The 23,925-nt window shown below is 37.3% G+C and overlaps 2 protein-coding genes across 3 annotated transcripts; one reads left to right on the top strand and one right to left on the bottom strand.

Annotated features, from left to right (window-relative positions):
- The first annotated feature begins 11 nt into the window (after positions 1–11).
- Positions 12–1,542, top strand: LOC124153436 (transcription factor BTF3 homolog 4). The gene is made up of 2 exons (XM_046526585.1): positions 12–710; positions 789–1,542. The coding sequence occupies exon 1, from the start codon at positions 169–171 to the stop codon at positions 700–702; it is 534 nt and encodes a 177-aa protein (XP_046382541.1). The 5' UTR covers positions 12–168; the 3' UTR covers positions 703–710; positions 789–1,542.
- Positions 1,543–3,588: 2,046 nt separating this feature from the next.
- On the bottom strand, positions 3,589–18,863 carry LOC124153437 (translocator protein-like). Of its 2 annotated transcripts, none has more exons than XM_046526587.1 (6): positions 18,666–18,863; positions 18,413–18,534; positions 18,225–18,328; positions 15,797–15,917; positions 12,597–12,691; positions 3,589–4,777 (listed from the first exon to the last, which is right to left on the bottom strand). In XM_046526587.1, the coding sequence occupies exons 3-6, from the start codon at positions 18,324–18,326 to the stop codon at positions 4,586–4,588; spliced, it is 510 nt and encodes a 169-aa protein (XP_046382543.1). In that variant the 5' UTR covers positions 18,327–18,328; positions 18,413–18,534; positions 18,666–18,863; the 3' UTR covers positions 3,589–4,585. The 2 variants fall into 2 exon arrangements, with proteins under 2 accessions (XP_046382543.1, XP_046382542.1); XM_046526586.1 differs by having other exon boundaries at positions 18,654–18,863.
- Between the last annotated feature and the right edge of the window lie 5,062 nt (positions 18,864–23,925).

Genomic DNA, 23,925 nt, shown 5'->3' on the forward strand with positions numbered 1-23,925 from the left:
TCGATATCACCGAAAGCAGCCATTTCTCGTGCTTGCCAAATTGGTGTCACTGCACGTGTTCGAAGTAGCTAAGAAATAGGAAGACAGCTAAGTGAACAGTGAAATTGCTGTATTTGCGGGCGAAGACTGTTATAAGTGTCATTTTTGTGTCGAGCTAAGGAAACAACCATGAATCAGGAGAAACTACGGAAGTTACAATCTCAAGTTCGCATTGGAGGGAAAGGAACCCCAAGGAGAAAGAAGAAGGTTGTCCATGCTACTGCGGCCACAGATGACAAGAAGCTTCAGAGTGCGCTGAAAAAACTTTCTGTTAATACCATTCCCGGAATTGAGGAAGTTAATATGATAAAGGAAGATGGATCAGTTATTCATTTTAACAACCCGAAGGCACAAGCATCTCTGGCGGCAAACACTTTCGCTATCACCGGTCACGCGGAGAATAAGAAGGTTACCGAAATGTTACCGGGAATTTTAAGCCAATTGGGACCAGGTGGATTGGCTCATTTAAAGCGATTGGCGTCAAGTGTCACCAGCAGTGCTGCAGGCGGTAAGGCAAACCTCGATGATGATGAAGTACCAGAACTGATGGGTAACTTCGACGACGCCAGTAAGGAGGAACTGCCAGTTAGCAGCACCAAGGAGAAGGAAGGAAACGAAGCCAGTGGGGGTGATGGAAAAGAAAATACTGTTGGGAAGGCCTAGTAATTATGGTAGGTTAATTTTCTAGGGAAATGTATACCGGATGTCTGTATAGTCATGTTACTAAACTAGTTTTATTTTCGTTTCAGCGCTGAAATCGAAGATGCTGCTCTTCATAGGCCATTCTAAATTCGTGTTTTTCTCTTGTGTTTGATATTTGGAATTAGATATGGATTTTGTATCGTGGCTTTTGATTTCTTACCTAGCAATTCTGCAGTGAATTGAGAGACAGTGGCGTGCCGTGGAGGTTAACCAGGAGGAATAGTAATATCCAAGTTTTTATCCTTCTTGAAAGTAAATATTCTATCACGTTTACCCTTGCTTGCAATCAAGTTATTGGTTGAGGAGTTTGAGTTCTCTAGTGTGATGCATTTTAATGTGAGGGTATTATTTGACATTTGATCATCATTGACTTAGGGAGTAATAGTGTTTGTATGAGTTTAGTGTTCCATTAAAATACTATAAAATACCCTAAGAATGTATTCCGCATTCATTTGTCAAATTTTCCGCTAATGACTGCTGTCATGAGATGAAATTATGATGGAAATGCTAATAGGCTTATTTTGATTTTCTGCAATTGTATGTGCTAGGTGAGAAATTACAGGATTGTTTTTCACGTGTACCGAATGTTGTTATCGTCTGTTATTTAAGGACGGGTTATCATGGAGTGAAGAAGAAAGGCGTGTCTATGGTTTAGTATGTTGCAAGGCGTGATCACAAAGCCATTAACTAATTATTGCGAAATTGTGAAATTTTTAAAACTTTGTTCCTAGATCTACTTAACCAGTGTGATTTCATGTCTTCTCTGCTGAAATTTGAGTATGATAAATTTTAAAACGAAAACATTGTGTACCTTTTGTTATAATGATAATGAACAATTTCCTGAGGTTGAGGATATTTTTATAGCCATGATATACTTTTCATAACAGCCTGTGAACAACTTTTGGCTCTATTTAATCATTTATCTTTGTTTGCATTTTCTAGTCTGGTATCGACGAGCCGCATTTCCTGTGCAAGAAATTGTCAGAAAATGTCACTTAGGAATTCAGTGAATGGTCTCTTTGGAGTTACTTTTGAAAGTGGCTTTTTTGCCATATTTTACCTTCTAAATGCCGTATTGCGGTCAGCCTTTGGTTTTATTTATTTCAGAGCAGGTACATTCTCGAGAGACTCATAATGAAAAATTTTGTTTTTGGTAATGCTCCCAAAAGTGGTTCGTCAGTCATTGTGCTCAATGCAAGTTAAATGTATGTGATACCCAACCATTCATAACATGGGTAACATCATGATAACTGGATTGAGGGTTTTTCAGTGTAATATTACCCATTTTTGCTCCTGTACATGATGCAGGTGATGCTTCATGCTTAAGTCTCCTAGGTGGCTTGCCTAATTTTTTTACGACTAACTACAGGTAACGTTAATTTGTCCAGTTAGATGTTGCTGGGGCATACACAACCAGACAGGGTGGTATGGACTGCTGAGCATATTGATGCCACGAGCAGTCCAAATCATGTGCACGGTGCCAGAACTTGGTAGCAAAGCCCGAACTTAGACCACATGAAGCAGTCCTTCTTGGCTGATTTAAATATACTGGGACTAGCCACGGTCATAACTTTTACGGGAGTCGACCACAGTGCATAAATTGTGCGAAAAAGACTGCAGTGGTGTAGTCCTCAAATTTCCACAAGGGAGAATGATGCCTCGGTAGCTTAACTGGCTTAAGCACTCAATCAGAAATCGAGGGTTCCGGGTTCATATTGAGGTGGTAAACTTCCTCATTTGTACTTTGTGGTCATAGTATGAATGCACACCGTCGTTAGTCTCATGGTCACTTTATTTCTCTGCTTTATACCCAATTTAATGGTGATTTTAGGTTGGGGTTTAATTTTCAGGTTTTCCATTTTTGGGCGCATTATGATAGATTTTAATTTTTGCTACTCTTATGGTGGATTTCAATGGGTGGGGATATCATATAAATCTTTCAAGGTCAAAATTGATGCATATGTCTCCCAGTGAAGAATGACAGTAGGTAAGTCTTCTATAGGGCTTACAATTTTTTCTAACCTCCACTCACAAATTAACATCATGGCACGAATGTAGGAGATGTGCGTAGAAGCATAGGTGCCCGAGTCCTGTTGAAACTTGGGTTGTGTGCACTTAAATCTATTCTCCAAAATGTCAGTAGTGTGACTGAGCTCCCACTATTTCCTATATAATATTTTAAATGGCATTAAAAGTTATGGGTGTGATAATCACATAAATTTTTAATCCCAATTATATCTTTTTCCTCAGCAAAATTTTGGTCACTCAGCCCGTCAGTGGGCCAAGTGGCAAGTACTGCAAACACATTATGATTTGTGGTGGGTGAAAGCACGTCTGGAGGATCTTTTACTGTAATACTTATTTAAGAGCTTAACATTACTTTTTAGTAAATCATTACAGCATTGGTTTTCCAAATATGAGCCGGGGACTCACTTTTTCCTCCATTCTGCTCCCCGGTTGTCTGTGATAACCATTTTCCTTTGCTCGCATCAAGCCACTCAGTAATGTTGAATTGGCATCACCGTTGGTGATGCTGTAGAATTAAGGTGCCTTGACACCACATACATGTGCAGTGGTAATGCAGGCACCCTATTCTGAGACAGCGAAGTGCACACATTTAAAGTGAACCTGAAATGGCGATCTAGTTCTTTAATACCGTACCCCTAAGTATGATATCAGAGTACTATATGGGTAAATTTGCCAATTTTTTTATATATTTGGTGCTTTCTGATGAATAACATAAGATCTCCAGGTATTGATCATTTTTCTTACGGTTTTTTTTTTTTTTTCAATTTAATATTTCAAAATGCTGTTAAAATGATTAGTCATAAAAAAAAGGGAAAATAATTATAAGAGAAAAAGGGAGATTTTATTGGCAGTAATAAAATTCAGCATTTCCTATAATAAAGTTGCTCACAAAAATCTCATCACAATATGAATACAATAGTAAGAAAATAGTAAATATACACCACTTTATATGTCTAAATGAAAAATTCATACCAGTCTTCAGTCTGCCTCCATAGTGAAAATTGCTTAGGTGTGGTGAAATGTCTAAAAGGGAGAGCTCAGGGTTATCAATTCCTTTCCTATGCGACTCCTTAGTCCCTAAAATTTGAATAGACTACTCTATTTTTGCCATTAATTATACTGATAGCAAAACCAGAACAGACTGGGAAAATTACATGGTTTCAGGCTTTAATTGCCCATGTATTATAATAAATTTATGCATTATAAAAATTAATTGTTAATAATCCATTTTATGATCCCAAAAATGCATGTTAACTGGATGTTTTGCCTAAATAACCATACAATGATTTGAAGTGGTTATTAGAGTCTGAAGTTAAAGAATCCAGTTGACTTCCAAATAACTAGCTGACACATATTAGGCCGATTCAAGACTTATGGCAAATCATCACTGATGGAGAACTAGTTACATAGTGATGACCCTTACTGGGTTTAACCACTTAGTGTCGCATACATTACTGCCCCAGAAACAGAATGCATCACAGGACCTGAATGGAAATTTTACGCGCCTAAAAACATTGATAATGCTGAATGGTTCATTCAGTATGTTATTACAAGGTTTGTAATCCTCACCATGCAGACACTTTTAAAAGGATGCTAGCACCTGGAGATGAGGTGTAATATGTATTAGGAAATAATTCCAGTACACATCTCACTTCAGCAGGAATGGAGTGCACCACTTGGGGTGGTGTCCCCTTGGTCCCAAAGTATAATTATCTTTGCAGTTGAATAATAAGAAAAATCAGTCAAAAAATGAAAATACATATGAGTTCTTACAAAGTTGCTCCCATCATTCTGACCACTATGCAAGATTACAAAATTACTTCTTTCGGGTCTCTTCTTTGCTATCCTTTGGAGGATTATCCTGCCAAATACGGTATGTAATGGCAGCTGCCAGGGTGAGCCACCCCAGGTAAGGCACCATTAGTAACCCTGCAGGCCGATTTATTTCCCAGAAATAGTAGGCACAAGCTGCAACATTTCCCCAGAGAAGAGTTATGTTCACCATACTCTGAAATAAAAATTTAAAGTTTAAACTGTAAGGAAATACATACCAAACAGCTGTCACATAAAGAGATTTTAATGGGTTTCAAGGCTGTATCCAAAATAACATGAGCTACGATCGGTTCTCAGTAATTAGAATAATGATGCAAAAACTAGAAGATGACTCAAATATCACTAAGCTAAAGAATCAGCCATCTTCATGGAAGATTCTGGTATTCCTTAATGATTTGTCCAATTGCATTGAGCCAGCTATGTATGACAATTGTGGTAGACTGGAATCAAACAGCATCTATCAAAGAAAATTTAGGTGGTTCTTATGGGACACACTAGATGAGATCACTGATCAAGACTGTTCTTACTAAAGGAAAAACAGGATTATATAATACACATTTCAGAAATAATTGGTGTCATGCCTTTATTCTGGCATTTCATGCAACGTGAGGTCTCTATATGGCCTCCTCAACCAATGCCATCGGCAGAAAATCTTCAGGTTTCCTTTGAATCCCACTAAAACTTTCATGGAAGTTCAAACCCTCCCCCACCTACATTGTCATCATGTAGGTGCAGTAGAATCCTGATTTAACATTTTTCAGGGGGAACAAAATTTAAACCACTACATGAGGACCAGCCATTTTTTTCAGCTTTAAGGGTAATGATTGGAATGGGGAACTTGTATGAATTTTTTTTATTTCACAGGCGGTCAGAAAATTATTTACTGAATACAACAAAGAAAACCGCATGTAAATCTGAATTTTCCTTCGAGAGATATTCAATGATAAATATAACGAATTTTAACCTGTAACATAAATGTCACACCCTGTATCGCTCCACTGTAATGGCTCTTGCATCGTTCGGGCACGGTATATTGTTGTGTTTTATACCTTATAAGAAAGAGGAAGCTACGTGCTTCAATTCAAGGTAAGAATTGACAAGTGAGAGTGAAGACCTATCCTTTGAGTACCCCTGGTACTTATGCGCCTTCCCTAGACACTAAAAATGGACGTTCGCTTTGTGTAAATATTTAATTTTTTCATTAACTACATGCGCTACAGCGACAATTTTTGGTATGTATCAACATAATGATACAAAATTATTAATAATACATTAATATGTTTGGTATTGCTTTCCGTTTCTGTAATATACTCTGATAAATGTTACTGTGACATAAATGTCACATTGGGCGGATCCCTATACAAATCTTCAAAGTTTCGAATTTTATGCTCTAGTTAGAATTTATTCCATTTTCAACGTTTTTTCCTTCGTATTCCCGCCAAAAGATTTATTATTTATCAATTAGTCGATAAATTTGCATTTATCAACTTTTATTCCGGTAATTACTTTTGAATTAAATTTTTTAATATTAGGGATATCGATAGCTCAGAGATATTACACTGTGTGAAGCCAAATAGCTTCCGGAAAACGAAGACTTTGACGAATTACAATATACCTTGAGCCACCAGAAGCAGCAATTGTCACTGATGGGGACATTGCAGATGACCAGGCTGGTGGACTTGTGGAAAATTTAACGGGAAGACAACTTCGGGCAAGAGTGGAGCTTGTTTTGCAGCTTGATAATGATAATACTAATGAATTTCAAGAGAAGTCCGGAAGAATTTCGGTACCAGTTAGATGTAAGGAAAAGGATTCGAAGTCAACGAAGCTTATGTCACTTCTCCAATAGAAAAAAGTAAAAAGATAAGCTGCCAATTTGCGACAAGAAGGTCATTTTGTAAGAAATAGGTTATTCCCCGAAACAGATCTTCCTGAATAGAGGGAAAAATTAGGTGTAGAAATTTTTAAAATAGTTTTTTCGGATGACATTCTTTTTTCTCATGGCAGAATTAGATAATTATACTACTTCTATTGTTTTTTCATCTTCTAGCATCAGTAAAGAGGAGATGAAAATTTTCATTGGGATTTTACTGTTATGAGGTTGTAACTGGTTTCCATCCAAGCGATGCTCCTGGGAAGATTCTGGGGGTGCTCACAACTCAATGGTTACCGTAGCCTAGCGAAGGAATAGGTTCTTTGTGATGAGTAGATACCTTCACTGTGCAGACAGTACAATGCCCGACATAATAGACAAATTGTGGTAGCTTCGCCGTAGATCACTAAATTGAAAGAACGTTTCAGAGGGATTTTTCCCACTAAAAAAACTCTCTTTTGGCAGGGGTATGATTGTGGAGTATTTTGGTATCCATCCTTGCATGTAATTCATTCGGCGGAAGACAATCATTTTTGGTGGTAATGGTGGAATATTTTCCTTGACTTTTGGATGTAGCTGTTCACAATCTGAAGCTGTTCACAATCTGTTCACGAGCGAAATCTGGTCATTGCATGTCACAATTGGAGATCAGGCGTGTAATAATGCAAACATTACTGACCATACATCGATGCAAAGGCAAGTATAGCCGCCGTACTACTTCACTTTCAACAGAGGCAGACAGTGAAATATGTTACGATGCTAATGATCAATTAGTCTCAAAAGATTGCGTCGCCGTGCTGGAGAACATTGCGCTTCTGTCAAATGCACTGCATGCGATGCATGAAATATGGACAAATATTGCTTTACTACTTACCACTCAAAATGGTACGCATACGCCGGCATTGAACTCTAAAGCAATCTTTAGTTTATACGAAACAAATTGATTCAAATTTAATTCAATTTTATAAGGTATTACACCCTTATATGTTGTGAGAATATTTTCAAACATGTATATTTATTCTATGTATTTTCCAAAATTGGGAAATGCATTTTCATCTATTTTACTTATTAGCCATGTAAAAATATTATTTAAATGTACCTTCAACAAATCCATTGATTGTGTCAATTCGAGGTTCTGTAATTTCATAACACTACTGCCGAAAACTTAAATTTATACATAAATTTAAAATAATTTTTCTTGATGTGTATTTGACAAGTTTATAATATAAACATTATAAATTTAAATATACCCCAAACTTGTGAAATAGCATTGAAAAAATCCAAAACACTTCTACATCTTAAAAAATCACAATTTACATCGAAAAATTTATGAATCGCGGGCAATGGAACTCTGAAAATTATTGCTAAATTTTTAAACAATTTACTTTAAATTTAAACAAAAGCTTGAAAATAGTGTACGTAATTAATAATATGTTTTTCTAGTGTTTTTTATCATTTAAATGAACAGTGCAGCTCAAATGCGAAAAATATTTGCTTTTTCTGTGGAAATATTACCTTGCACCACAAGACAACAGATCCGCCCAATGTGACATTTATGTCACAGCCTGTATCTCGGAAACTACACAACCGATCAATGTAATATTTTCAGAATGTAGTAAAAATGAGACCCTTACCATTCTCCTAGAATATGAATTATTAATCTCAAAAAAAAATATTTTGGGCGGATCCAGGTTAAAGTGCGGGAAAAACTCCCTCACCCCCTAAGCCACTGCCGACGAAGCCTCGATGACATCAAAGGTGCCTATACATCACACGAAGCTATTGTTGTGATTGTTTGTAATAGTTGCCAGCAGTTGTGAGAGCTTCGTTTGTTAGACATGTTGATTATTTTCTATTTAAAGATAAATATCCGACGATAGAGGCTCGGAAGCCTTCATATTTTGTATTATTTTTAATATTAATATCTGAGTAAGGGCATAAAATATAAAACTGGAGCAGTTAAACCAAAAATGTTATAATACCTAAATAACATCGTTGTAGGAGTCTTAGCCACGGCCGTTGGAAGGGACGTTAGTTGTAAGTTGATGTTATCGGCGGCATATTATTCATTTAAGTATGTAATTGGAACGATTTTGATGTTTACTAATGTCCGCTAACTTTTATATACAATAACTTCATCCGTTTATTCGAAAGTACCGGAGAATTTGTCATTTAAGACTGCCTCTGCTTGTATTATGAGGTGAATTCCAGTCAATGCAACTTTTGCCCGCCGATTGGAAACATCTAGGAACATTTTTGTGCAAAAATAGTGCTATGTATTTTCAACGTGACATCTCCCGTTAAGCTACTGCTAATAATCACAGTGCCAGTGGCTGTAATGCACAAAGTTTGACAAGGTTGAAAAATATCGACCAAGAGTTATCAGTGTTCCAGCGTGATTGAATTGTAAAAAGTTCTATTATGCTATCGATAAATGTCTAACAGAAGTGTTAAAATTGTCAGTGGCGTCTTAACCTCCGTTGTTCACCGTAGATATGACATTTCGCGATCAAGCTATTGAAATAAAAACTGAGTGTGAAGTTTGTTATTCCATTATTTCGACGAATAGTAGTGAGAAAAGTCACTTCTGTGGGCTAATTTAAGGCTTTAAATCAGTGAATAAATAGTTGTTTTCATCATAACGAGCTCTGTTATTGTAAGTTGTACGTGATGAATATAAGAATGGTAGTGACTTCCAGTTTCTGATAATTGTATTTGCCTATTTCCATCTATATTTTTATGGTATATGCTGATATATTGTTAATGGATTTACCTATATTATTGAAATAGGTTGTAGCTTGTGTGTGTGTTAGCAGCGGAACAGATTCGCGATCTCACATGTGAATTGTGTGCAGACTCTTTTGCTGTGAATTCGTACCGTAGGATGGATAGGACTACCTTCTCCGCATATACGGCGTTGCCAAATGCAACAGCACAGCTTACGATCGTTATCCTCCAGTAAGTTCAACAGATTCAGGCTTCAATTGGTGGAAGTTAGACATATTTAAGTAAATGAAAGGTCGTAGCACTTTTCCACAAGAATTTTTAATGCGTACAACGCGTTTCGGCTCACTGAGCCATCATCTGGTACAAGACGCTTGAACACATGTGAAGATCCCTTTTATACCCTTGAGAGAGGAGAGTATTGGAGAAGGAGAGGATTTGACATCTTTGAGGATGGGGGGGGGGGGTGGGAACGGGTGTACAGAGTATAGACAATGGGGAAAGATACAACTACGGGATGTGGAGAACCCACGTTGGAGGGAGGGTTCTGGTCATAACTGTAAAATGACGACACGTGCGGAAGACCATAGCAAAACAGGAGGAGGGGGTGTTGAGAAGAGTGAAAAAAAAAAAAAAAAAGGGGGGGCTTAGGGTAAAAAGAGGCCGCGTGTCTTACTCCTCTCACTTTCAAAAGCGTCTTGTACCAGATGATGGCTCAGTGAGCCGAAACGCGTTGTACGCATTAAAAATTCTTGTGGAAAAGTGCTACGACCTTTCATTTACTTAAAAAAAAAAAAAAAGTTATCCTCCAGTATTACAAGTTTCTTTTACAACTCGATTTGCCGCCGACGTATAGCAATAATTTGTCTTAACAAATTCTGTGAGGGTCGTGGCATCAATTTTTGGTGTCCTAAAAAAAAGGCTGGTGTCCTAACACTCCATACCACACGCTTTTTAGGCGGCTTGCGGGGTATTATGTAGATGTAGATGAATTTCAGGTGTACTATTCGGACGAGCGGCAACGTTATCATCCATTTTTCTGATAACTAAAACATACGAAGTGAAACGCTTGTACTTCATCATCCCAATGTCGCATTATTAATACCCCAAGTAACAATCGTGGCACAATAGCAATAGGAAAACTTGCCCAAGAATAACAGAACAAAATAAACTGACGATGAGCGGCTAAATACTCCCACAAAACAAATTTAACAGCATGCACTAAGCGTATTTCCCAACTCCCTACGGTTGTTTAGGCACCTATGACGTCACGCCTGGCCTCGGCATTGGTCGGGTGTCTTCGCGCAGTGGTCGGCTCAGAGAAATTTTTCTCGATTTTAAATGCAATTTTTTTATTTCTTTTGATGTTGAATGGAGAAACTTACGGTATTTTTGCGAGCTAATAAATCCATTTTACTTATTCAAAATAGTTTTTATAGCAATCGACGACCCATGCAAGTTCCTCATTGCTTTATATTAATAAATAATATATTTTTAAGTCACTAAAAGGTGCCAAACAGCGGAGTAGAAAGGAATGTCGTTTGGGGGGTCCAAAACTAGGGTGTGGGGGGAAAATTAAAATAAAAAAGTTAGAAAATAGAGGGTTTTAAACTAATTTTAACATATAACTAATAACTTCAGGCTTTACTTTGTGAAACCTCTCCATATTGGAAGTAAGGAAATAAAACCTTAGGACCCTTAAAAAATAAGGAACCTTACAAAGTTTTATTTCCTTACTTCTAATTTTAACACTTTTTACAATGGAAACAACTTCATTTTTCAAAGAAATCTTTTGTAAGTATGTGAACTTTCAACATTTTATTTTCTTTAATGAAGAAGCAAAGTAATTTAGTTTTCATATTTGGTGTGGGAGGAATTCCGGACCCCACCCCCTCGTCACTAGTGCTATATGCGGCAAAAAAATTCATTAATTAAATGTTCTTATCCCACCACATGGCTTTATAAAAATTTTCAGGAGAGAGCTAAAAAAAAATTGGGAAGTAAAATAAAGCAATGAGTGGATTATATTTTAAGAAAATTATTATATGCATTAACTTTAAAGCATTTCCACGCAGAATATTTCTATGAACTTGATTCCATTTTTACTCATGTTTCAGTGGCTTTGATGAATTAAAAGAACTTATTTCATGCATAAGAGTGACATGTTGCTGACTATAGCAAGTCTAAAATTATATAGTATGTATAGTTCCTAAAAAATCCTCATCATTGCATCATTATATACAAGTGAAAGAGACAGTAGAAGATCCTTAATCTTTAATTCTATATTCACTACGGAATATCTATTTAATGGAAGGTTATCAGGAATTTTGCCAACTTAATTTATTGTGTTGCCTCAGTAAATGAGGGCCAAATGAGCCGTTAAAAATCCTAACATTTTGCACATATTGGATTCCGAGATCATCCAAAATAGGAGTATCCTATTTTGAGTATGCATACAAGTCAAAGATGATTAAAATCGATGGTAACACCAGATTTGATGTCATACATCCACGGCCTCATGCAGGTCGAATGGAGCCAGGAGAAGTTGCTTATTCAACGTGCTGATCACCTTGTTTCTCGCCAGTTATTAAGAAAATATGGTTGAACCTTGAGTAACAATTAGCTAACTCTGCACAGTGAAAAGATTTCATCTTCAACAGAACTTGAGCTAATATAAAAAATTGTCACTGCCTCTGGAGTTTGGCAATTTCATCCGAGTTACGATGTCGAAGTCAACCACAAATGCACTTCCTGTAGAGATCAGAGATGAAAGTCGAAAGGTGCATAAGCCATTGATGAAAAAACATTCCCAGAAAACGGTCATAGTAGCGTAACTCGTGTCATTAGTCGTCACGTAATCATCAAAGTCAAGTTCAAGAAGTGATAGATACAGTCATTACAGATTATTAAGGGATGACATAACTCGATAGATCGAATTTGAAGCAAAAAGTGTTTGGATAAGAAGGGGAGTGAAACATCACGTGAAGACAAATAACCTGCCTTGCAAGTTGAAGGTCCCAGCACCACATTTGTAAGAGAATGCTGATGAAGAAGCATTCACGGGTACATTCAATCTACTCTTGCTAAAATTTCATGAGAATTTTCTTGTTGTTGAGTAGAAATTCAAAGATTTCAATAATCATTTGAATTAACCATAATGAAAAAACATTAAATCAAGCAAAAATATCTTGAGCGGAACAATTTTTTACGACCTTAAATGTGGAAAAATGCAGAATGCGGAAACACTAAATGAGGATAATTTTTACATTGCTCACAAAGGGAATGAATCGGGACCCCAAAAAATAAACACTAAATGCGGAAAACCTCAAATCCAGATCCGACTGTAATTACTCCTGTTTCATATGTTAATCTGTTACCTACAGATATACTGACTCACCCACTTAAAACTGTGGTAATGAAAGAATATTGGGCTCCATGCCCAATTTAATGCTAGCTGACTAGCATACAGGGCGAGAGGTAAACGGGCATCACCTGAAAGTGAAAGCACAAAGTTAGCTGTAATTAAAATCAAATGTAATTGAAAATATTATTCACACATTAAAACGTAGGCAACAATTTATGTATACACTCATTTTTTTCTACATTTAGTGCAAGGGCTTCTATTGATACCAAGGTTTTTCACCATTTCAAAAGCTGCACAAAGGTTAAGAAAACACTTAGCTGTTTCACAAAATATAATATAATGCCAGATGATGATATGCTGTATCGAAACCGGTCGCATTATATTATATTTTGTGAAACAGCTAAGTGTTTTCTTAACCTTTGTGCATCATGAAGGAGTTTCACCATGTTACGCCAACCACCATCGCATTTCAAAAGCTCATTATTTTTAGACCTACCAAGATTCTATGATCCTACAATTATTTTTCCATTTTGAAAACATGATGCCAAAAGACAATTGCTCTTTCCTCAAAATCAGCCAACTGTTGGAAGAAGAATATATGCTATTTCTGGGGAAAATAGCACTAATATAAAAGAAGTTGCAAAAATCTTCAAACAAAAATGTAGTAGCATTGTTTTCTGCTGATGCCCCAATGCTTCCTGCTGTAGGTACAGTAACAATAACTCATATTTGCTGTAGCTCTGATGCTTAGCTCAACACATAATTTTTGCAACTCAATAGAATATGGAGAGGTTATTCAATCTGAATTGGCTAAGTCTCATTGTCAGCTTAATTCATTCTCTTATTAATCGTATTTTACTGAATACAGCCTCTGCGATTCAATAATCCCACCTCCAAACTTTTAAGTGTGACATTAGGAAAACATTTAACAACTACAATTGGCATCTTCCTTTTCAATAAAACACTATTCCTCTTGAAAATAGCTCAATATGGGTATATTTAGGTGAAACATTAAACATGAACTCAAGTATGATGTGTGATAGCTTACACTATCCATGGTGTAAATACTCAAATATTGCATGAGTATGATTTTCAAATGATGCACATAATGGTGAAAAAACATTGCACTATAATTGGGCCAAGATGGTAGGTATTATTAGGGTGTCACATTATCATTCTTTGAACCTGGCAAGAAAGTATATTTTTTACTGAATTTCAAGAAGTCACTGTTGTTCGTAACCAAGTTATATGTAAAAGGAAGTTATTGCTTCTTTCAGCTATATTGATCGTAATATTTTTATATGCTAACTTGGCTCCTTGATTAGCACTTCAAACATCACTGTTTTTTAACAACTTAAATTCTTAACTGGGATTCGCGTATTCGAAGTACAATATTGATTATCCAAATGGAGACATAATTAAAAGGGAATTACATTTCAAAATAGTTTAAATGATATCAATGCATGGACTGCTATAAAGTATATTTAAGTACATATTACAGTAGATTCCGGTTAATTCGGACATATTGGAACTTGTGCACTTTGCCCCAATTAAGCAGCTGCTCCGATTAGGCGAACTCTCTTGTATATGGGCATAAAAAACTTTGAAATGGTAGAAAGAAGACTAAAGAATGTTTATAATGCAACATAAGTTTATTAAACCATTAATTTTATTAATAAATCAGCGATTTTAGTTAATTTATTATCATTTTTAGGTATTATAACATTTTTGTTAAAAAATATTTGTCACAGCTACGGGTGATGCTGAATGAATGTCTTTTACTAATTGTAAGTCCTATTAAATAAAAGTCCTTGCGGATACTTTAACAACAAGAGCTTTCAAAATAGGGCAAGAATAGGAACATTAGTGAAAAATAAGAGTAAATCAAAGGAAGATAATATAAAAATATTGTATTCTGAAAGCAAAAAATTTTAATTTCCTCACGATTATATATACTCTATAGAGTCTATGTCGCCGACTCATGGTCCAATAGAGTGGCATGCTGTCCCAATCAAGCGGAGAATACTCTGGGATATTCCTCTGTTGGGTTCTGTTCTTCAAGATCTGCCCCAATAAAGCGGCTGCCCCAAGTAACCGGTGGACCCATTAAACGGAATCTACTGTATGTATTTCCCAATTTCAAGAAAGCCTTAAAGACTTCAACCTTATTGTCTGATATGGTTACTTCAAGTGAAGTGGTGAAAATATATCCATGAAAAGTCAGTAAATTTTGAAAATTAAAATACATACTAACTCTGTGTATGCTCTTGCGGCACTTTAACAACACAAATTAGCCTAACCATCCAAAATGTCCTTTGCATTAACTTATTTTACTAAATATATATTAAAAAATAGAAACTCGAGTTTCTATGATCATATAAATAAGAAGTCATAATATTAATACTTCCATTACTTTTAAAGTGATTGGACACCTGGTCTGAAGAAGTAATATTGTAATGCCCATTTCACAGAATAATTGATCCAGCAAAATGTTGATGACTGCTGGAATAATAGCCCTGTATGTACTTCAGTGTGAGGTAGAAACAGCATGCAGGCTTGCAAACACGATAGACCTCATACTTTTGCATTGCCTTATCTAATCGTAATTCACTGCAAACTATATTTATAAAATTATATACGGTGGAACTTGGTTATAACGTCATCAAAGGGACCAGAAGATTTTTAACGCTATACCCGAGTGACGTTATAAAAAAAGCAGCCTTTAATCTGAGTGAAAGAACAAAGTAAAGACGCAAATGTTCTGCAATATACAACACTGTTTATTGAAATCTACTCGTACATTGGAACATGTATAATAAAAAAACATTAATAAAAAAATGATATTCACAATTAAATATTTTATAGCCTAATAAAAACCTTACTTTACTGTCGAAAAAAATCTGTGATCTTCTTTTGAACGGTCCTTTCAAATATAAATTCTCTCCGTTGTGCAACAAACGTCTTGAAGTGTGCTGAGTGTTGATGCAGTGCAGCAGTGAAGCACTTTTGCAACCTAAGAATCACAAAATTTTTGATGCTATACCCGAGCATCGCAATATTTGTCGACGATATAAACGGGTTTTCGTACAACATAAAATGTTCAATTTTGGCTGGTCTGCATAAAATATGACGTTAAACCCGAGTTGACATTACAGCCGATGCCGTTATTACCAAGTTCCACTGTATACTATTAAGGATTTTTATGTGAGGTAATTCAGTGAATTTAAGCCTACCATCAAATCCTCCTCCATCACGCCAGACCAAGTAAGAAGCATATCCCATTCCAGTATACAATGTAGTCCAAGCCACTGGAAATGCTGCATTAGGTGGACACCAGGAGGGCTTTTTCAAGTCCTAAAATTAGACACACAATCCTAAAATTCTTTCCAAGCCCTTACTACTTAGAAACTAATGAGGTTAGACAGAGAAGGTGGCCTCTCACTCATAGCCTTTAAAATCCAAACACGAAAAATTTTTCACGGCAACCACAACTGACTTTAATATGGACTTACCACAATATACTTCCACTCCCAATACCATCAAACAATTTTCGTTCACTTTATTAAGATGATTTTATTCTGTGAATTACCTATACAAAAGTTTTGATAGGTGAGGATAGAGATGACCTCAGACATATGAATGTCATGCATTTAAGGGGGCAGAATAAAGTCCTTGCCAGCTGACTGATGTTAGAAGTTTGAATCTCACCTGGATGAATCCAAGCAGTGGCACAGTGAGGGGGGGGGAGGGGGTATGGGGGATAAACCCCCTGAAAACTCAAGAGAAATTAAAAAATTTAATCCATTTTACTTAATTGGATAAATATTACTAATAGAATAGAGTAAGGATTAATAAAATATCCCTCAGAGAGCCTTAACAGTCACTATTTTGAACCATTTATCTCAAAAAATTTCTGGAAGAGGGCACCAGCATTCCATACCCCCCAGTATTAGTTACGCCAAACCCCTCTAGCGTTAATTCCTAGCTGCACGCCTGGATCCAAGGGTCACTATCCCTGAGAGATCACCACCCAGGCCTTGAGTGTATGAGCTAATCCACTTTGTTAAATGCAAAAGAGGACTGTATAGTTCTACTTTCACTTGGTAAACTTGAGAAAACATTATATTATTATTAATATTATAATTCTCTACTCAGGGATAAATGAAAATAGATTTTTGGAGGGCAGGGCATGTGGTTAAATAATTTCTGTGGTAACTTTTTGGTATGCTCCACCTTTAATGATTATGCATCTGCTTGTACAACGGGTTTTAAATATTCTTCAATACTTTTCAATATTGTTTGTTGGGCTGGTGTAATGAATGCTTGTATTGAAGAGCTGCCTTCATGATTACTGTATTTCTGTAGGAATTGCAAAATACAGTGTATGCTTTCGTCATTTGAAGGGCAAGTGCCATGGTGTGACTGGGCAGTGATGGCTGGAGTCAAACGGGATGAGTCTACCTTCAGGAATCCAAGAACACAACATGCTATTGCAGAGATTAGCAATACTCACCACCAATAATCAACTTTATGTTTCCATTTTTCAGTTCTATATTCAAGTATCTGAAGGCCCTGAAAGTCAATCAGGGGAGGGACAGATAGAATTAAGACAGGAGAATAATAGGTATGTATATGTCCGTGACCCTTTGAACGTGAGATTTTTTTGTTTTGTTCGGTTCTGAGAATGTCATGGTGCTGATTGGGAGATTAAAGTACAAATAACTGACCTAGTTGAAGTTCCTTCATTGTCAGGCATTCCCTTGTACTGTTCGATCCTTTCCTGAAATTAACAAGAAGCCCCTCAGGCTGTTGTATAGCAAACCTGGGGTAATAAGTAATAGTCGATTGGGAGACAGTGTCCCTCCTGTCAGCAGCACCTACTGACTTTGTTCACCAGCCTACCATTGAGCACCTTCCCTATAACCCCAGGAAGGCTGAATAGACGATTAAGGTTAAGTGCCTTTCCTCTTAAGATACATCTTGTGTTTACCCTCACTGATCCTTGACACACGGCAAAATCCCCCAAAATTTAGAGCAAGTTAGAGCTGCAACTCACAATGGGGGACTCGGATGATGAAATTTCTATTTTTTCAGGAATTACAGGGGGTGGCCGTCTCCCACAAAAACCACCCTGGCTTGAGCCCGTATGCTTGTATGCTGAATGAAAATCTATGCCATTTTCATCATACAGCTCCTTTTCGAGGGGGCAATTGCTCTCCTTCCCAGTCGTCTCCTTTTTCCACTAACCTGAGCTTGGTTGGTCCCTAGCATTGAATTCACTCCCTCCTCAACTGCATATTTAAGAACAGGTAGCATAGCATAAATATCGTAAGCTGTTCCACTGCATTCATTTCCTCAAAAACAATAAAATTTGATACTATTTGTGCACACTTGCTCTTAACAGATTAACTTAAGTTTTTGCATATACCCAGTTCATTAAATAGGAGATTTTCCCCCATATGAAAACTTGGATGAGGGTGACCATTGAAGCTGTTCTCATAAGTGTTAATAACCCCTACATAGCTATCCACAAACAGCAGTTCTAGAGTATCTGCATCAGTTTAGACTATATATTCTTAATGTCATTCACAGGACTTTCATCAGTACAGCGTGAGGAATAAAATAAGAGCCAGAAAGATTAAAAAACACTTGATACCCTACCTTGTACCACGTTTTCAGTTGCGGACGGACAATTAATCCATTGAGGTATCCTCCAACATGGGGTAATAGTGTGGCACCAACAGCTTCCCAAATCACCGGCATGGCTGAAAATTGATTGTGTTTTATTCGCTACTGATTAAAAAATACAACCACGCCCCCTACGACAACATTAACAGCGACATGCATACCGTCTCGAAACTCCAATTCTCCTTGATCTTTAAATTCTCAACAATTCCTTTGGTGGTCACCGCCGGCTGAAATTCAGCTATGGATAGGGATTTTTCGACTTTAAGCAGATTCCGTCGGTTTTCTGTAATGATAATGAGCCTCTAGCATACAACGCCGTTTCCTCTGATGTCGATGTTTACGATAGCCAACCTTACAGACGTAACTGATAACGTTAGATCTATTTTTAAATTCAAAATATACCTCCTTGCTCACCCACAACTATAACCTCGTCAAAGATAACACAGGTATTTATTTCACACTGATGCAGATCAAAAGCTCTGTCGCACCGTTCCCAGATTGCCGCGTACGAAACTTGATCGAGATGCTAATAGTTTATCCACGAATTTTCGTGGTCCGCCTGACAGATTGAATACAAACCAAACAGCGGGTGACCTTGAGCGGGACGGAAGGGTCGCAGCCCGCCGCAGTGATGCCAACATGCGGCATTTCTTACGTTTTGTTATATTTGTCATAATCAAAGTTCTTATTTATGTTTCTTTCGAAATGTTATATGACCAATGCTTGTAAAGACTTCACTTGCCATGGTTCTCTTTCATTTTATCTAGTGGTCTTCGATGACTACATGCCTGCCCGTTTTTATAATTAAATGATTGGTGACCATAATTCGGAGGTCACTGACATGTTGAAGTTTTTTTCATTTATTTGTAATTAAGTTGGGTCACTCAATCCTATTATTCCTTGATTACAATAATGTTAACACAGTTTACTGCCTGAGGAGGACGTGGCACGTCTTCATCTAGATGAAGCTGTGTCGGAAATTTCATGTAGGCAGGGGGGAGCGCAGGGAGACCATAAAAATCATCATTCCTGAGACAACGACCTCGTACTCTTCCTGCGAGATTCCAATTTTGACGAAAAGTTATCGTCATGAGGAGGTCGCAGGGAGCGGAAATTTTATTGCAGATGATACAGCCGGCCAGAGCAGTCGCAGCTAGGGAATCAATTGTCTCGCGCCAGGGGGTAGGGGAGGAAACGTATAATCCTCTGAGAGGAAGTATCCAATATACCAAAGCAAACTATGGGATTTGAGGCATTGATTCTTTTCTATATCTTTGTAGGTATTACACATTATTCGTTTCCGGAGGCAGTTTTCGTTGTTTATAGTCTATAAAGTTATTTCGTTGTTTATAGTATATAAATGTTATTATTATAATGGCATCCTCGAAAGATCTTGGCCCCACCAATAATGATGGTCTCCCCATTTACTCTCGTGGGCGCAGGAGAGCTATGTGGGCCAAATTCCCCCATCATTGCACCTACGATAAATTTGCTCACATATTTCATGAGGTTTCATGGTGCCGGGACTGGTCAACAAAAGACATAATAGTCAAATAACACTTCATCAATTTTGTTGCCTCAAAATTTCTAATATATATACATTCTTAGCCAAATCATAAAAAATTGTAATAAAACTTAAAAAATAACTTGTAATAAAAAACACAGTAATATTTCACTTCTAAAAAATGGAATGTGTTTCGGCACTGCTGATTTTGCCACGACGGCACTGTTACATATGTATGCATATTACGATACCTCCACTCCACAAACTCTCAACAATCGCCCACTAAATCAAATCCACTCATCTAGTACTACTAGGGCTATTAGATGTGTGGATTTGTTTCGGTGGGTGATTATTGAGAGTTGAACCATCTCCCCGAAAACATTAATTAGATATGGCAATGCTAGGATCCCCACTCAAGTGGGGGTTTGTCTCTTTGCCACCAAATGTTCATCCCTCCTGACTACAGTGGTGTATTATGAGGGTGTGGGTGGAATGGGGATGACCGACTCCTTCCTTAATTCCTGGAAAAATAGGGAAGATGGCAATCATAAAAGTGGCTCTCCAATGCCATTTTTTTATATCACCATCTCAGCAAACAATGAAAGAAAATTAATTCCCCAGGGCCATACTCTTTGGTACCAAAGAGTACGGCCCTGGGGAATTTATTTTCTTTCAACTGTTCATCGGCCATAGTTCATTCAATCACTTATATCAGCGAACAATGTTTAAGGGGAATAGGGTGGTTCCCTATTTTTTTTTAACTGCCTAAATCAAAAGATTATTACTCCTGGAGTAAATATTTTACGCTTCTGGATTTTTAAATGACAATATGTATTTTTTGCAATTAAAAGTGAAAATTTTCAAGCACACAAAGACATGACGGATAAGTATGAATACTGGGAAAAGCCCTTGTGACATCATTCTGGTTCTGGCTGCCACCATGTGAGGCCACCTTGGTGCGAGGCTATGAGCGCTGCTACAATGCAAGCTGCTAGCAGGTAGCAGACTACCCTGCTAGCAGGTACCGTTTGGCTTGAATAAGGATTATTAATACCCTATCGAACGAAGGAAACTTTCCAACCTTAGGCAATTTTAATAGGTGATTATTAAGAGTTGTTTCACTGAGCTCTGTACCTCATGCATGCATTGGTAACATCAGACGTTGTAAAACTCCTGACTATTCGTATAGCATCTAGGTCCCTGTGACGTCATGTGGAGTGGCATCGCATGGGCGCCAATCTGGCCTTTTTCAAATGAGGTTAAAATTGACCAATAACATTCGTCTTAACTGGAATTTCTAAAATCAGATATGTTTATCTTATATTATGAATACACTAATGGTGGGAAACAAATCACAATCAATGCCTTTCATTTTCTTTGATGAAGGAAACTACCCTATTGGGAAATATCTAAAAGCCACTCGTTTATAAGCAGTCAAATTGATGCTGACAGGCACTCCACACCACTGTGTTAAGGAAAGTATCGTGAACTACCCTCCCCCTCCAAAATAACAACCTAAATCCACCCCTGACCCAAAATGACCATCCCACATATTGAGAGAATATATGAGAGTGTATATGGCGTGTGCATATATGCATGTTAGCAACTGCACACCCAAAGATATATGGATTATAAAAGACGACTATGTATTCCTTTGTAAAGAGAAAGATAAAAATCCTGTCCATACAGAGATGGGATATGACGCTCAAAACGCTGCTGCTATTTCCTTGGCGAATTCACCGCTCTACAAGTGTGCGATCCTGTGGCATAGCGCCGGCCGCATATTCGGGTGGGCATGCAATGTTCAAAGGGGTTTTGGGAGCAGACCCAACACGATGCGAGTGCGCATGCACATATTTGGTGAGTCACAGGTGGTGTAGCAGTGTAGCTCCCACCTACGCTACCTGCGCACAGGATCCTAGTCCGTCGTTGCATTCAGTGCCATTTAGCAGCATTCATTTGAACTTCATGCCCTTTTTCATCATTGTGTATCTTCTTCAATGCCCTGGATATATCACCACCAGCTGCCAATGCTCAAAAGTTCACTAGGATTGCTGACATCTTGGCTGCAAAGTTATTTGAATTAGACTGCAGTTGATTCTAAATATACAACAAATGGATATGCCTCTGCATTTTTCAAACAAACAGTAGAGCAATAATTTGACTCTTCTAATGTACATACAATAAATAAAGAAATTTTGGTGTGCACCCAGCTTGGAGGAAATAAACATACCCTTTGAGTTGCACCACCTTCAAAACTGAGATTCATATAAGGTAGACAAATTAGCTGTTTTCATAAAACAGCAGATCCTCACTTTATGATATTAGTACTTTCCGGAGTTCATATCACAAAGCTAAATCTACGGCATGTTGAATTGACATTATCTGAGGATGATGAGTCAATTTAAAGCGCAACAGGGTATGTAAATGCTGCTATATTATAAATGTGCTTCCTGAACAGATGATGTAAAATTACATAACTGATGACTCATTGAGCAAGTAGAAACAAAATCTTTAAAATTTTAAAGAGCAAATGGAAAATCGGTTCAGATTATGTGCCGAATCTATCTTAAGTCAAACCTATCATAAAGCGGAGGTCCATGGTACTGCTAATAATTACTAATATCTTTCGTTTAGTTTCAGAAGGTACTATCAGAGAGGAGTAGAGAGGGCCAGCCCTTATGGGGAAAATGATATACATGTGTTGTTGTGAATTGCTGTTGAGAGAGAGTAGAGATGTACTCCTGCATGGGCTAGCCAACCATGGGCACGGCTCCTCAGCGACAGGCACTCTCCCCTATTTCCCCTCCAAGAACTGTTTGACAAGGAAGAGGGAAGACAATTATCGCCTCGGTCTGAGGGAAGATGTAAGTCTACTCGGACCGTTTGCGAGAGAGAGATGAGTTGGGCAAAAGGGGGCAGGGCACAACAGGAGGTAAATCTTTCTTGTCTGGTAAGCTGCGTCTTCTACGAATCCTTCCCTCTACCCTTTGCTGGGCTTTTCCCGTTACTACTGAAAACAATTTTACATCATGCAACTATGTATGTACGTATAAGTGTTGAAACGGTCTCATACACTTCAAATAATGTGGTTAGAAAGCTAGGCAGAAGAGAGAGATAATTTTCAGAGGGGCCCTGGGATCCCCAAATTGATGATTGTGAGTGAAAAATGAAGCATCCTTCTTAGTTGAAAACTCAAAATTATGTCATCTAACTTTAAATTAATCATCGCTTCCGCAAAAAAATAATCCATCCATCTGAAAGAACATTCTTAAATTCTGAATGCTTCACCATTCTGGGTCATAGTCCTTTAAAGAATTTTGTTCTATATTCATAAACTACACAAATAGGCTATCAGTGAGACAACATTAGGGAAGTATCCACTCGACCTCCAGGGATTTTGATGAAATTTTGAGAGGCGATATATTTGATATTCGTGCATATATGCACGAATATCAAATAGGCATTTTCAGGGTTTAATATTCAGCAATGCAAGACTCAATAATTCCTTTGACAAAGCTCTGCAGCCTTCTGCAGAACAGTACTGGCACAAAAGCAAATTTGAAAGATAATATCACCGATAGTATTTTATTGTTGGTAGTGATGATACTAAGCTACTTTGTGAAACTTATTGGGCAAGATTAAACGAGTCAATGAAATATTATCCGTGAATATTTTCGCTCTGATAAGTTGATGCAAAAGTGGAGACAAATTTAAGATAATGGTATCCTTTTGTTTGGAGTTTCTTATTTCAGGAATGAAGTGCATAAAAAAGGAAATGTTTGCGCACAACAACACAACAAAAAGAATTACACAAAATAATCCACCATCTCAATTTATTTGATTAACTCAAGCATTTTCCTGTGAACAGGTTTTTTTGATCCACGCCAAAAATAGGGTATTACCTAATTCGGGCCATTTCTAAAGTAAACGACCCCGTAGACAACCAACAAAATGTTTTACCTTTGGTGGAAGTTTTTTAACTTCTGAAAACATTTCACCAATTTTTAATCGTAGGGAAATAAGTCCCTAACAATGGAGGAAAATGAGGGCTTTACCTTGGGAATATTATTAATAGATGACATTTCAGCCACTCAAAGGAATTATCCCCGGAAAGGCTCATCAATAGGTCAGTTGCAGTTCGAAGTTTGGACTTTATGTTGCACACTT

Source organism: Ischnura elegans, chromosome 2, assembly GCF_921293095.1.
Source record: "Ischnura elegans chromosome 2, ioIscEleg1.1, whole genome shotgun sequence".
Lineage (NCBI taxonomy): Eukaryota > Metazoa > Arthropoda > Insecta > Odonata > Coenagrionidae > Ischnura > Ischnura elegans.